At 53.3% G+C, this 15285-nt stretch overlaps 1 protein-coding gene across 1 annotated transcript; it reads left to right on the top strand.

Moving 5' to 3' along the window:
* Positions 1–5647: 5647 nt before the first annotated feature.
* Positions 5648–14219, top strand: LRIT1 (leucine rich repeat, Ig-like and transmembrane domains 1). Its single transcript, XM_089314121.1, has 3 exons — positions 5648–6108; positions 9372–9677; positions 11094–14219. Exons 1-3 carry the CDS (start codon positions 5667–5669, stop codon positions 12053–12055), a joined length of 1710 nt encoding a protein of 569 aa, XP_089170247.1. The 5' UTR covers positions 5648–5666; the 3' UTR covers positions 12056–14219.
* Positions 14220–15285: the final 1066 nt, after the last annotated feature.

Raw genomic sequence — 15285 nt, 5'->3', positions numbered from 1 at the left:
AGACCAGGTGCAGGGGGAAGAGAGCACTGGGAAAAACCCTTTTGGTGGGACTGGAAGAGAGAAAGCAACGGGGACCAACACCTCCTGGAGGCTGATACTGTCAGAACAGGTCTGACACAAAGCCGGGCATCTTCTGTGTGCACTGGGGCCCCATGTGTCTTCCTCAGTCAGACTTCACCGGTCTAGGCCTGCCTAGGCCCACAGGCATAAAGTTCTGGACAAGCTAAAGGATCCAGCTAGGGCCTGCTTGGCCAGGGAGTAAAGTCTTGGAGTCATACAAGGAAGGAAGGAATGAGTCAGCTGATTGATCGCTACTTGCACTCAACCTGTGCTCAGAGCCTACTGGCCTCTTGAGTGGGTAAGATAGAGTGAGATTAGGGGCAGGGAAGAAGAGGAAAAACGGAAAGTGCCTTCTCTAAGATCCTGGGACCTACATATTGGGACCTTCCTTGGAGCGGGCTGTCTTAAGGAGAGGGGTGACCTCTGCCCTCAATGTGGCCCTCTCTTGCTTTTGTCCTTGTGGTGGGCCAGGCGAGGTCACAGACTGGGGTGGCTCAGGGGCCCAGGGGAGACGCCTCTGGGGGCCCTGAAACACCAGACTCATCCCAGGTTCTCTGTGAGCAAGCCTTTGTAGGTACCAGGGAACCTGGCAGGACAGCTTCTGGCCCCGTGGGCTCTCAAGGCCTAGCAAACTTGGGCTGATTTTCATCAGCACCCTTGACTGGGGTAATTTGACTTCCCTTTCTCAGATGAGGACTCAGAGACAAGAGGGACCTTATGACTACCCCAGGGTCAGAGCTTGAACATGGAAAGGCTGGGACTTGAACTCAGATAGTCTGGCCCTGGAGTTTGTGCTCCTTCTAATGCCCTCACCACATTTAGGAAGACCTGCTTCATCTCCCTGCTTTGCCACGATAAGACAGCATTATAACAGACCTTCTTCAAAGGTCCCTGGTATAGGCCAGGTGCTGTCTCTATCTGCCCTGAGCCCAGGCACCCCAAGGGGGGGTGTCTATGTTTGTTGTCCATGGCCAAGTTGGGGTGCTTTGCAGATGGACAGCCTAGACTGCAGATGGGCCCAGCCAGCCGGCCCAGGACTCACCTGCCCCTGGATAGCTGCCCACATACCCTGCATGTTTGGCCCTGGCCTCTCCGGGCCTGAGGCTGCTGCTATGGAGGGGGTTCCCTGCCCCCACCCTGAGGCTGGGATGAATCAGGAAGCACTAAGCTGCTGAGAGTGGTGGCTGGGTCTCCCCTCCCTAATCCCCGGCCTGTCCATGTTTATCCGATGGCCTCAGGCAGGGGTGTGTGCAGGGGGGCTGTGAGCAAGTGGGCAGCTTCCAGGCTTGCTGGGCTGGCAGGACGGAGCAGTCCTGGGACAGGGCCCTGCCTGGGGGCCACAGAGGAGCCAGGAGTCATGTGGGTGGCAGTGGGCATGCTCGGGCTCCTGGCCCTCATGGGGCCCCCCCAGGCCCGGGGATCCTGCCCCTCTCAGTGCAGCTGCAGCCTCCACATCCTGAGTGATGGCAGCAAAGCCAGGTATGGCACCGGGGGTGTGGGATGGGTGGCCCAGCCCCCGTCACTCTGCCAGCTGGGCTGGGTTGGGAGGGGTTGGATGTCCAGCAGCTTGTCGGGCCCCCATAGCCCACCTGAAGCCATCAGGTAAACATGGCCAGGTCGGATGCAGACTGTGGCTGGGTGAGACCTCCATCTCCCTGTCCTTGGAGACCTGGGGTCCTGTGGGAGTGGTCTGCACTGCAGCAGGGGCCAGCTCTGTCTGGGAGGTACCAGGTACCTTCACGTGGCTGGGGAGGGTGGAGCACAGGTGTACTGGTGGCAGCAATGCTCACCCCTCTTGAAAGGCCCAGGAAGATTCCTCCCTTACCTTTTCCCTTTCCTCTCCTTGCTCTCTTCCACCCCACCCGCCCTCCCTGCATCCCCAGCCTCTTCTTTCATATCCCCAGTGTTTTCTACAACTCCACCTGTGATGAGATCCCAGCCCCCTCATGCTCTTCCCTCTCCGGGTCTACTCTGGCCCAGCCTCAGGAGCCTCATCCTTAACCCCAGAGGCGCCCATCCCACTGCAAGATTGCGTCCTCCATCCTCAGCCTTTGCCTCGACTTCCCCCATCTGCAGCTGATCCCCTCTGCTCCTCCTCCCCTTCCCCTGCACCTGCCAAGGCTTCTGAGGTTCTGGGACCTTTGCCCTCTCTTCCCCCATGGCTCACATTCTTCCCGTCAGCACTCTTGAAATCGTCTTTCCTCTAGCTTGTCCTTTAATGACGTCTACATTGCCTATCTTGCTCAAGAACTCTGCCCTGGCTCAGGGCTTTTCCGTCCTCTTCTCAACCTTCTGGAATTCCATCTCCCTTCTCTTGCTTGTCTGACATGGGCATTGGGCAGATGCCGGTGGTGTCTGATGAGGGGAACAGTGTTGCTCAGAGCCACCCTTTCATGGTTCCTGGCAAGGGTGTTGGCTTGATTGGGGATGAGGAGAGGCAGAGGATGGGGAGGAGCCCCCAGGAAAGGAACAGGAAGATTTCCATTTTTGCCTGTGTGTCTGATGCTCCAATGCACATGGAGAGTAAGGATCTGCTCCCTGAAGGAAGCCAGGCTGATGCCTCAGCAGTCTGGGGAATATCTGGTGACCACGGACAGTGTGATCAGAGGGACAAAGAGCCTCTTCTAGCCCAAAGCACAGAATTCAAAATCACACAGCCTCAGTGATGGAACTAGTCCTGGATCCCAGCAGACCATGGAGCTCCAAGTCACACAACATCAGCGGTGGAACTAGTCCTGGATCCCAGCACAGCACGGAGCCCCAAGTCACACAGTGTCAGTGATGGCACTGGTCCTGAATCCCAGCAGAGGATGGAGCTCCAAGTCACACAGCCTCAGTGATGGAACTGGTCCTGGATCCCAGCACAGCATGGAGCCCCAAGTCACACAGTGTCAGTGATGGCACTGGTCCTGAATCCCAGCAGAGGATGGAGCTCCAAGTCACACAGCCTCAGTGATGGAACTGGTCCTGGATCCCAGCACAGCACGGAGCCCCAAGTCACACAGCCTCACTGGTGGAATTGGTCCTGGATCCCAGCATTCCAACTGCATTTCCAGAACTCTTCCCATTTGGGGATGCTGCCATGGCAGGGACCAGGGAGAAACTCCAGACAGCATTGTTTAGGATGGAAAATGAAATTCCAAGAGCAGTTTCTAGGGATCCTAATATTGTCAATGGCCATTTCCTCCTCTGAAGTCAGAGCTCTTAAAATTGGTTCCACTTGCCTGAGAGTCCCATGGTTTTTGTGCACCAGTACATCTGCATGGATTGTCCTATGAAGGCTGCGGAGCGGGGTGGGGGGGGTGGGGTGGGCTGAGGTGGCCGGGGTGCAGACCGTGCAATTTCATTGTCTCCTGCATGTCAGGCCTTAGCTCACCCCATCTCACTATGGCCTCTCAGAGTCCCAAGCTCATATCTGAGCAGCTGAGCAATCTGCCCTTGCTTCACACTCCTACCAGCACAGAGGGTGTCCCTGTGGGTATTGGGCTTGCTGGGGATGCCCTGATCTGGGCACTTGAACAGATGTGTCTCCATGCTGTGTCCATTTTGCCCCACGAGGAGTTGTGCTGTTGGCTTGTGTAGGGCTCTTACTGGTTTCCTTGAATTCCTTCCTCATCCAGGATATGTTTTTCCAATGACCCTTCCTCCCACCTCCATCCAGATCTTTCTCCTGGCAACCTCCAGATCTGTATTTAATATCTGAAGGTATCATTGCCTTTAAAGCCTTGCTTCCTTAACTAGATTATAGGCTGTATCAGGACAGGAGCTGTGAGTCTGATTCTCTTTCACTTAGTAGGGAGTCTCATGTGTACCTGAGGGATAGGGGTGCCTTCTGTGAATACCTTTTACAAGAAGAAGCCAGCCCAGCCCAGCTGCATTGGAGTGGTGTAAGGGAGTGAAGCTGGCAGATGCTGGGGGAGTGCGTGTGCTCACCAGGAAAGCCCGACAGCAGCAGTACACCACGGTACTGCGAGACAACAGCCTCCCTCCGTGGGAATGCAGATGCCTTCCTGATGGAGTTCCAGGAACTGTCCCCTCCCCACCTGACCTTATGTGACTGCGCTACTCTCCTCCATGGACTGAAACTCAGCGCTGATGGCAGGCTCCTGGAGAGTGTGGACCACTTCTTGATGTTTCTCCATCCACAGCTTTAGACTCGAGCTGAAAGGGACAAGGTTTAAAAAGCCACTGTTTGGGCAGAAGATGCATTGCAAGGGGCTAATGACGGACCCATTCCACCCACAATGTCAATGCGCAAAAATTTGTGACAGTGCTAATAGTATTGGGGTCATTCAAGAAGGCAGCATGATGAGCTTGGAGACTGTGATCATGGGCACATGAAGAAAAGAGAGGTTACAAACATACTAAAGGACGCACAGCAGCAAGTATGAACCCAACTGTGGAGGTGCCAAGTCCCAGACTTTAAACAGCTTGATCATCTCATGGTCCCTTTGTGTCAGGAGAAGCTTCCATCCTTGGCATGTTTTTTAGAAAAAAAAAAAAAAGATGAGGGGCTGGTGTTGTGGTGTAATAGGTTAAGCCACCTACATTGCCACCTTCAATGCCAGCATCCAATATGGGTGCCTGAGTCCCAGCTGCTCCACTTCCAATCCAGCTCTCTACTATGGCCTGGGAAAGCACTGGAAGATGGCCCAAGTCCTTGGGCCCCTGCACCCACGTGGGAGACCCGGATGGAGTTCCTGGCTCCAGGCTTGGCCTGACCCAGCCCCAGACACTGTGGTCATTTGGGGAGTGAACCAGCAGATGAAAGATCTCTCTCTGTAACTGCCTTCAAATAAATAAAATAATTTTTTTATTTGACAGGTAGAGTTATAGACAGTGAGAGGGAGAAAGGTCTTCCCTCCACTGGTTCATTCCCCAAATGGCCACCACAGCCGGCGCTGCACTGATCTGAAGCCAGGAGCCAGGTGCTTCCTCCTGGTCTCCCATGCGGGTGCAGGAGCCCAAACACCCTGGCCATCCTCCACTGCCCTCCTGGGCCACAGCAGAGAGCTGGACCAGAAGAGGAGCAACTGGGACTAGAACACCGTACCCATATGGACTCTGGTGCTGCAGGCGGAGGATTAACCAAGTGAGCCACAGCGCCGGCCCCAAATAAAATAAATCTTTAAAAAAAATGATAAAAGCAAAAATGGCTGCAAAAAATATGTATACCATTGAACAGAGGAACGCTCTGCACACATAGAGGCAATGCAACCAGGCAACAGACTGCAGGACTAATCACTACCCCTCTGTCTTAGTGCACTGCAGCAGGTGCTGTGGGCTGCAATGGGACATGGTCCACGCATGAAATCTTGCAGACCAGTGAGGACCAAATGGCCCTCTTGGGATCCTGCAAGCAAGAGCCACCGCCCCCCTGCACCACCACCATGAAAATGCGAGGCTGCGTGTTCTGGTCGCCCGTCTCCAGAGCCCAGCATGGTCTGGACACTGGGATTGGCGTCCTGCGTTCACGCAGACCTGGGGCCATCAGGGAGGAAGGTGGCCGCGGCCGGGATTGGGGTGGAATCCTTGACCTGGCAAAAACCCTTGCTCAAAGAGCGCCCATTTCTGTGAGCAGGACGGTGGTGTGCAGCGACCCCGACATGACCCTGCCCCCAGCGTCGGTCCCGCCGGACACCTGCAGACTATGCCTGGAGCGCACAGCCCTGCGCAGGGTGCCTGGCGAAGCCTTCCGGTCGCTGGGCCGCCTGGAGCAGCTGTGGCTGCCCTACAACGTCCTCAACGAGCTCAGCGCCCTCATGCTCCGAGGCCTGCGGCGCCTGCGTGAGCTACGGCTGCCTGGGAACCGCCTGGCCGCCTTCCCCTGGGCCGCGCTCAGGGATGTCCCGGAGCTTCGACTGCTGGACCTGCAGGCCAATCGCCTCTCCACCGTGCCACCTGAGGCCGCGCGCTTCCTGGGGAACCTCACCTTCCTCGACCTCTCCAGCAACCAGCTGATGAGGCTACCACAGGAGCTGCTTCTCACCTGGGTTCCCATGAAGGCTGAGCTCTTCCCGCCGAGCCATCGCGCCAGACTGGTCCTAGGTAAGAGATGCATGGAGCCTGGAGCCACCACAGCGGGTCTTGGGGGTCTTGGGGTCTTAGGCGAGTTACTGAGCGTCTCTGAGTCCAGATTTTTTTTTTTAAGATTTTTTATTTGTTTGAGAGGGAGAAGGAGAAGAAAAGGGAGAGGGAGAGAGAGAACTTCCATCCGCTGGTTCACTCCCCAGATGGCCTCAATGGCAGAAGCTGGGACAATCCGTAGCCAGGAGCCTGGAGCTTCTCCCAGGTCTCCCACGCGGGTGCAGGGGCCCAAGGACTTGGGCCATCTTCTATTGCTTCCCCAGGCCATAGCAGAGAGCTGGATCGGAAGAGGAATAGCTGGGGCCCGATCCGGCACTCATACTGGACGCCGGCACTGCAGGTGTTGGCCTTACCTGCTATGCCCCAGCGCCGGCCCTGTCCCAATTCTTTATCTGGGGAACTGAATGAGATCCACAAGGGTAGCAGGCCCCAGGGCAGAGCGCAACAGTCACCAATAGGGAGAGTGAGACGCTAGAGGCCTTCTGGGCCACACAACCAGCAGGCGGCCCTCCTGGCTCAGCTTCCCAATTCCCAGTTATCGCAGTACAGCAGCCAGCCCCTCTGTCATTTTTCTCTCATCCTGTTGGCTAACCAGGGGAACCAGGAGGCCTCTCTTGCTTCAGCTACCTGTTGGACCCTGAGGTTGACCGGTGAGGCACAGCTCACCCTGCAAAATGAATTTGAGTTATGCAAGTCATACATAATGATATCTAAACATTTAAAATATTAGAAAATGTTGAAGACAGTACATGCAGACAGAAAGTTATATGTGTGTGTGCCATAACATTCTATTGCATTATATATATTAGCATCATTGCACCCGAGTGATGTATCTTGGAGATATTTCTTAATTACTACAAATGACTCAAGTTCATTTTAAACAGCTACACAGTGTTCTACAACATACTGTGCTGTAGTTTATTTAGTTATCCTCCCTTCAGTGGACTTCACATTGTTCCATTACTTTGCCAACACTTGGGATGCCACAGAGCATATTCTTGGCACCGCATCCTTCTGAGTGTGTCTGAATGTTTCAGCAGGACAGGAACTGAAAGTGCAATTGTTTGATCATGGAGTGTGCATATTAGTCATTTTATTTTATTTTATTTTATTTTGACAGGCAGAGTGGACAGTGAGAGAGAGAGACAGAGAGAAAGGTCTTCCTTTGCCGTTGGTTCACCCTCCAATGGCTGCCATGGCCGGCGCGCTGCGGCGGGCGCACCGTGCTGATCCGAAGGCAGGAGCCAGGTGCTTCTCCTGGTCTCCCATGGGGTGCAGGGCCCAAGCACTTGGGCCATCCTCCACTGCACTCCCTGGCCACAGCAGAGAGCTGTCCTGGAAGAGGGGCAACCGGGACAGAATCCGGCGCCCCGACCAGGAGTAGAACCTGGTGTGCCGGCGCCTGTGGCGCCGGCCATATTAGTCATTTTATTTAATTAATTAATTAATTTATTTATTTTTTGACAGGCAGAGTGGACAGTGAGAGAGAGAGACAGAGAGAAAGGTCTTCCTTTTGCCATTGGTTCACCCTCCAATGGCCGGCGCGGCTGGCGCGCTGCGGCCGGCGCACCGCGCTGATCCGATGGCAGGAGCCAGGAGCCAGGTGCTTTTCCTGGTCTCCCATGGGGTGCAGGGCCCAAGCACCTGGGCCATCCTCCACTGCACTCCCTGGCCACAGCAGAGGGCTGTCCTGGAAGAGGGGCAACCGGGACAGAATCCGGCGCCCCGACCGGGACTAGAACCCGGTGTGCCGGCGCCGCTAGGCGGAGGATTAGCCTAGTGAGCCGCGGCGCCGGCCATATTAGTCATTTTAAAATCAGGTGGTTTTGGGGCCGGCACTGCGGCATAGTGGGTAAAGCTGCCGTCTGCAGTGCCGGCATCCCATATGGGCGCCGGTTCTAGTCCCGGCTGCTCCACTTCCGATCCAGCTCTTTGCTGTGACCTGGGAAAGTAGTAGAAGATGGCCCCCCAAGTCCTTGGGCCCCTACACCCACATGGTAAGACCTGGAGGAAGCTCCTGGCTCCTGGCTTCAGATTGGCACAGCTCCGGCCCTTGTGGCCAATTGGGAAGTGAACCAGTGGATTGAAGACCTCTCTCTCTGCCTCTCCTTCGCTCTGTGTGTAACTCTGACTTTCAAATAAATAAATAAATCTTTAAAAAAAAATCAGATGTTTTCTAACAGGGCTGGACCAATTCTCAGTCCCCACCAGTGGTATGTGAAACCACTCACTCATATGTTCACTTTGTGGGTATTTTTTAAAAAATTTATTTACTTGAAAGGCAGGGGTAGGGGAGGAATCTTCCATCCTCTGGTTCACTCCTCAGACAGCTTGGTCTAGACCAGGCAGGAGCCAGAAACACCGTCCTGGTCTCCCACATGGGTGGCAGGAGCCCAAACACTTGGGCCATCTTCTGCTGCTTTTCCAGGCACAATTAGCAGGGAGCTGGATTGGCAGTGGAGCAGCTGGGACTCGAACCCACACTCCAATATGGAATGCCAGCTTTGCAAGTGGTGGCTTAGCCTGCTGTGCCACAGTGCGGGCCCCTCTGCAAGTATTTTTGAGTGCTTTCTAATCTAGGTGCTAGGAATAAGGCAGTGAACAGGATAGATGAGATCTACTCCTTTGCAGAGCTAACAGTTGAAATAGCCAAAATGTTTAACTTGTGCCAGTCAAGTGGGTGAAAGTTTCACCATGGTTTAAATTTGCCTTTTGCATTAATTCTTTTGGGAGCCTTTTGTAACAGGTGAAAGCCAGGTAGCTCACTAGTAAAGAACTGGGCATCAATGATCATTGGGTTGCAGGTGTATCATTAAATGCATTTAACCAAGGCAACAGCCACTGGTGTGTGTGTGTGTGTGGAGGATACATTCCCATTTCCAAACATATCAGATAGATGCCTGCAGACATCAAATGTTACTGATTTGATTCTTAGACTCACCGTCAAATTTAACAACAGTCCCTGGGGGCCGAAACGGCCTTCACGTTGCATTTCACAAAGGAATTCTACCTAGGCAGCAGTGATTGCCTAGGGCCTAATGCTTTATCGTACAGCAACCCTGAGAGGGAGGTGATGCCAGCGCTCATGATGAAGAATCAGCTTTAACGCAAGGAACTGGGTGGGCCTGGAGGCCTGCTCTGCTGACCCCCAAGGGGAAGGAGAGCCGGGCCTGGGAATCTGAATATCTAGGGCTTACCTCTTATCTCATCTCTCACCCCTGCAGGGCTGCAGGACAACCCCTGGATGTGTGACTGCCGACTCTATGACCTGGTTGGACTCCTGGAAGACTGGGCCCCAAATCTGATCTTCATTGAGGCTAGGCTGCGGTGTGCTAGCCCGCGAAGCTTGGCTGGAGTAGCCTTCAGCCAGCTGGAACTGCGAAAGTGCCAGGGACCAGAGCTCCGTCCAGGCGTGGCCAGCATCAGGTCCCCTTTGGGCAGCACAGTCTTTCTACGTTGTGGGGCCACGGGTGTCCCTGGCCCCGAGATGAGCTGGAAGAGAGCTAATGGACGCCCACTCAATGGCACAGGTATGCAAGCTCCAGGGGCTGCCGTGCTGAGCCCCCAGACCGGCGGGAGGGTCTACATCTGAAGTGGGAAGCAGGCAGGGTCAGAGGGAGGTAGTCTAAATAAGGCTGGACTTCATCTTTCTGAGCGGACCTGCGTGGGATTTATATACAGGCAAGGCATGGGAGCAGTGGATTTGAAGAGGAAGAGGGTTCTCGGCCTGCACTGTGTCATCCTGTTAGCCCCTCTGTCAGAGTCATAGGGCCCGCCCTGAGAAGCACTAAAAGCTGAGTATATTTAATATTTTTTAAAAGATATATTTATTTGAGAGGCAGAGTTATAGACAGAGAGAGGGAGAGACAGAGAGAGGTCTTCCATCTGCTGCTTTACTCCCCAAATGGGTGCAATGGCTAAGGCTAGGCCAGGCTGAAACAGGAGCCAGGAGCTTCTTCTGGGTCTTCCCCACGGGTGCAGGGGCCCAGGCACTCAGGCCATCTTCCACTGCCTTCCCAGGCCATGAGCAAGGAACTGGATTGCAAGTGGAGCAGCTGGGACTCAAACCGGCGCCCATATGGGATGCTGGTGCTATAGGTGGAGGCTCAACCTATTATGTCACAATGCCAACCCTGATTATATTTAATATTGAATGTTAATTTCCCAGTTTTAGGTACTAAGCCAATGTTGCCAAGAGTAAGTAATGAGAGGAGTTACCATTTGCTGAACTCCTCATGAGGGTGTATGAATTATGTGCATAATCACGTGCATGGTTTTGAATTATGTGCCTGATGGTGCTGGACTTCAAAGGGCAACCTGATTATCAATCTTACTTCACATACAAGCAAACTGAGGCCCTGAAAGGCTACTTGATTGGCCTCTGATGGGGAGCTGAGACCCCCACACACTTTAACAGCCTCTGATGTGTCCTGTTTTTGCGAGGCCGCATGGGCAGGGGTGGCTCACCTCTGCTGTGGGATGGGGGTCTGAAACCAATTGGCAGACAGAACGGTACCATGAGCTCCACAATGCAAAGCGGGAAGGCAAAGATGGGCCTTGCACTTCCAGCACTGCCTCTGGGCACTCCCCCCGACGACAGACCCTCTTACCCCCCATGCACCTGCCTACTTCCTCTGGTGGGAGGGCGCATGGTGTGGACTGCCTCGGAAAACATCCAGAGCTCTGATGAACAGTTTGGACAGCTCATCATTCTTAGGTACTTCTTCAACAGGGGGCCCTCAGGGGCTTCCCAAGGCTGAGCCTAGGTCATCTCTATCCCCTTGGCTGATCTGAGAAAAGTCAGGTGACTGCCAGTGCTTTCTCAACATGCCAGGATCTTCAGGGGAGCGTGTGCAGCCCAGGGCCTGTAGACTTGGCCCTGGAGGGGAGCTTGGGGCAGATGGGCCCACTCATTCTCTTTTGCCCGTGGCCTCTTCTCCCCCTAGTGCACCAGGAGTTCTCTGGCGACGGCACGAGCTGGACTCTGCTGGGCCTGCCTGAAGTGTCCCACTCGGACTCGGGAGACTACATCTGCCAGGCCAAGAACTTTCTGGGAGCCACGGAGACCCTCATCTCCCTGCTGGTCACAGAGCCACAGACTCCCGCAGCACCCAGAGGGAGCCCTGGTGCTCTGTGGGCACGGATGGGCGAGGGGCCCGAAGCCGCTGCCTACAACAACAAGCTGGTGGCCAGGCACGTGCCCCACCTTGCTGAGTCTGCTGGCCTGGCCGCCACAGAGCCAGGCGTGAAGGAGGAGCTCGGGCTCCAGCACCTCCACCTGGGGGCCCCGGGAGAGCTCTCGGAGGGGCAAGTGGGATCCCAGACGGTGAGGTCTCTCAAGGTGGTGGGGGACACCTACCACAGCGCGTCCTTGGTGTGGAAGGGCCCCCAGGCTGGGAACACCACGGCCCTAAATGTCCTCTACGCCGTCTTTGGGCAGCGCAACATGCGGCGGGTGATGGTGCCGCCAGGGAAGACTAGCGTCACCATCGAGGGCCTGGCGCCCAAGACCAAATACGTAGCCTGCGTGTGCGCGCGGGGCCTGCTGCCCCGGAAGGAGGAGTGCGTCATCTTCTCCACCGACGAGGTGGTGGACGCCGAGGGCACCCAGCGGCTCATCAACGTGGTGGTGATCAGCGTGGCCGCCATCATCGCGCTGCCTCCCACGCTACTCGTCTGCTGCGGAGCGCTCCGCAGGCGCTGCCGCAAGTGCCGCTCTGCGCGCTCCACCGAGGCCACGGGCGCCTACGTCAACCTGGAGAGGCTGGGCCACAGCGACGACGGCTCCGAGGAGCTGTCCCGGAACAGCCTTAGCGAAGCCGACAGGCTCCTGTCTGCCCGATCCAGCCTGGACTCTCAGGCCTTGGGGACCCGAGGGGGCCGACGGCTCAATGAGTACTTCTGCTGAGGGAGTGGCCCTCCTGCTCCCACACCTGCCATGTCCATTCTCCCTTCTCGATCCTCACGTGCTCCCAGTGACGCCCGAGTGTGTGCTCACCCCGCTCGGGTCTGCTTGCTCATACTCTCAAAACAACAGCAGTAGCAGCAACAGCTAACACGGATGAAGCGCTTAAAGATGTGCCAGCCAGTGTCCTAAGTGCTTTGTATGCATACGCTTGTTTAATTCTCATAACAACTATTTGCAGCAGGCTCCACCCTTCTCCCCATCTCCTGGAGGAAAAAACCAGGGAGGTTAAGTACCTTGCCTGCATCTATCGGTTTTTGCTGTGTAACAAATAAATACAAACTCTCTGTGGTCTACAGCATAGAACACTGTCCACACTCGCAGGACTGATAGATGACTGGGGAGGCCCTGCTCTGTGTCTGTCATGTGGGCCCCAGGCTGGAGGGTAGCAGTGGCTACCTGGGGCAGACTTCTGTGTGCTGAGGTCTGATGCCATCAGAGGGGATGAGCACAATCATGCAATGCTTCTTAAGTTCTTGGTTCAGAATTGACACACTGTCACTTCTGCCCATGTTGTCTCTGCCAAAGCAAGTCTCATGGCCAAACCCAGCTTTACTGCGGCAAGGAAGGACACTTCTCCCATGGAGGTGAAGGTGGAACAGGAAATATTTGCTGGACTGGGATCGAATCAACTCCATTGCCCACAGTATACAGCCAAGGATGGCAGCTCCGGAATTTGGACCAGGCAATTGGGCTTCACTGTTTATAGTCCCACCACACTCCTCTACTGCCTTTATATTACATGAATACTAGTTCGCAGGCGCTCCCACACAAGCCTGGCTATGCATTTGTTGTATTTGTAATCACACTCACACATACATACACATAAACACACTGTGCCCTCATTGAATTCTAACTTCTATTCTCTGGAGACTAGCTAGAGATAATCATTTGATTTTTCAATAAAGTCTAGAGATTTGGGTGATGCCCAAGGGACCACTGTTCATTTGCTCTCCGAATGTCAGGCTGGAGGGATCTGAGAGACCTTTGGTGGTGGATGGGTGGGGCCTTGTCACACACAGTGATGTCTGGCACATGGCTCACCCCTGCCTGTGGAGCAGCCTTTGTGATTGTTACTGAAGCCCACTTTGATCTTAGAGGTTGCAAGGTCACTAGGCGAGCCACCTCCACCTCCAAGGCGGATCCTGTGCAGTCTTGTTAAGGCTGGGAATCCACTGAGGTGTTGCATAGGAGAAAAGGAACATTCTCAGAGGAAGGCTCTGTTTGTTCTATGTCTGCTGGGCTGAGCACAGGTAAGAGTAGCATCCAGGGTACCTGGTTCCAAGTCTGTATGGGTAACAACTGTGGACATTCTGACACACAAGAGAATTATTTTACTAGTGTCAGTCAGGAGCCTCCATATCATGTTGACTGTTAACGGGAAGTAAACCAGTGTGATTCTGTGATTTCTAAAGTTAGTATATTCCATGTCACATCTCACATTTATGAAAATCATGGCAATGTACTTCCCCTAGTTTTCTCACAGCTGTTGTATTTGTCACTCTGCAGTGGAGGCTGGGCTATTTGATTTTACAGATGTGAAATTGAGGACCAAAGAGTTGAAGAATTTATGCAGGTGAGTGTTGGGCTACTTTTTGGAATCCAGATCTTGGACAACTTTCTGGCTGGACTCAGGGTCTGTGTTCAGTATTGATCTCTGAAATGCAGCCCACAGCAGGTTCACTATGGACATGGATTATTTTTGAGCCACTGGGACCAGAACCATGAGAACACCTACACATGTGAACTTGGAGCTTCCATACCTTGGAATCCAGCATCACCTGGAAGGTGCATCAGACTATAACTTGTGGGCCATTGCCAAGGGTAAGAGAAATTATTTGGACATTTATGAGGATGTTGTCTACATAAGGAGTCAGAAAATTTTCCTATAATGAAAGCCACATGGCAAATATTTTAGGCTCTGTTGCTGTAACTCAACTCTGCTCATGGAATACAAAAGTAACCATAAACAATATGTTAAACTAATGTACATGGCTACGGTCCAGCAAAATGTTATTTACAAAAACAGGTGACAGTATGGAGTGGGCCCATGGGATGTGGTTTGCCAACCCCTTATCTTAGGTTTGTAAAGGCACTTCTGCTCTATCTTGGGAGTCAAATAGTATTGAATCATTACTGGTCTTAAGACAACTAATATGCAGCCTGTTTTATTGAACTTTGAAAAAATTAAGGAATGTGAAAGCAAGACTTTGTTTGAATTTGTTCCATGTTAACTGAGCTAGAGAGGAGGGGTGAGAGGAAACTCAAACTTTCTGATGATTTATTATCATCACAGTCTTGCTGGAAAGGCCTCCAAGATGGTCACCCTCCCAATACCCATCTCTCCAGCATCCTTTATGTGTTCTGTCTTCCCTGGCTTGCTCTTGAAGGGAATAATTATTCTGGATTGTATCACGAGTATTTCAGGTACCAGGAAAAACAAAATCTCCTGGCATAAAATGAACTAGTGACTGGTTTATACATTAGTCTGTTAGTCTATGAATTTGATTAGTGCGAGTCAGTCCCTGAAAATCAACTGCCCTCTGAGTGTCAGGGCGATAGGATTTCTGGTGTTCCTGAGCTGAAGCCAGCCTGGACCATGATGGTATGCTGGTCCCACAGCATACCACCCTTGAGGTTGGTTGGAATCATGACCTCATCAAGTCTTTTTCTGACTATGACATGGTTGTATTCCTGTTGTCGAGGTGGAGGGTAGATCAGTTACCTGCAGTTGCTTGTCTAAGTGCAAAAAGGCACAGAGCAGAAATTGTGTCCTGGAAAGTGGATGTAGGCTAGCAGTCAAATGGCTCCAAGGGCCCCTTGTTCAGTGGACAAGAGCTGGAAATTTTTACTTTATCCATTGTATTGTCTAGAAAGACAGCAATCAACTGACAAGCACTTGGGCTTGTTTTATTTAGTTGCAAGAGTCTTGTGGTCAGAATAGGTTAGGCTTATGCTTTAAGTTTCAGTGGCTTAACACGAAAAAGTGCATCTCTGCTCTTAGAGTCTACTTGAGTTGGTAGGAGATATGGAGGGAGGGAGGGTCCTTACTCACCTGCTCAGGGACCCAGGCTAATGAGGGCTGCACCCTCTGGAGTGTCAACAGTTGGTGCAAGCAGGAAAAAGAGAAACTGGAGGATCATGTCGGGACTTTTCTAAGGTCATTTCCATAT

Source organism: Oryctolagus cuniculus, chromosome 15 (assembly GCF_051225735.1).
Source record: "Oryctolagus cuniculus isolate XC-2025 breed Fujian yellow rabbit chromosome 15, ASM5122573v1, whole genome shotgun sequence".
NCBI lineage: Eukaryota > Metazoa > Chordata > Mammalia > Lagomorpha > Leporidae > Oryctolagus > Oryctolagus cuniculus.
The sequence above is the reverse complement of the archived record's forward strand: the minus strand, read 5'-3'. Positions and strand labels throughout refer to the sequence as shown.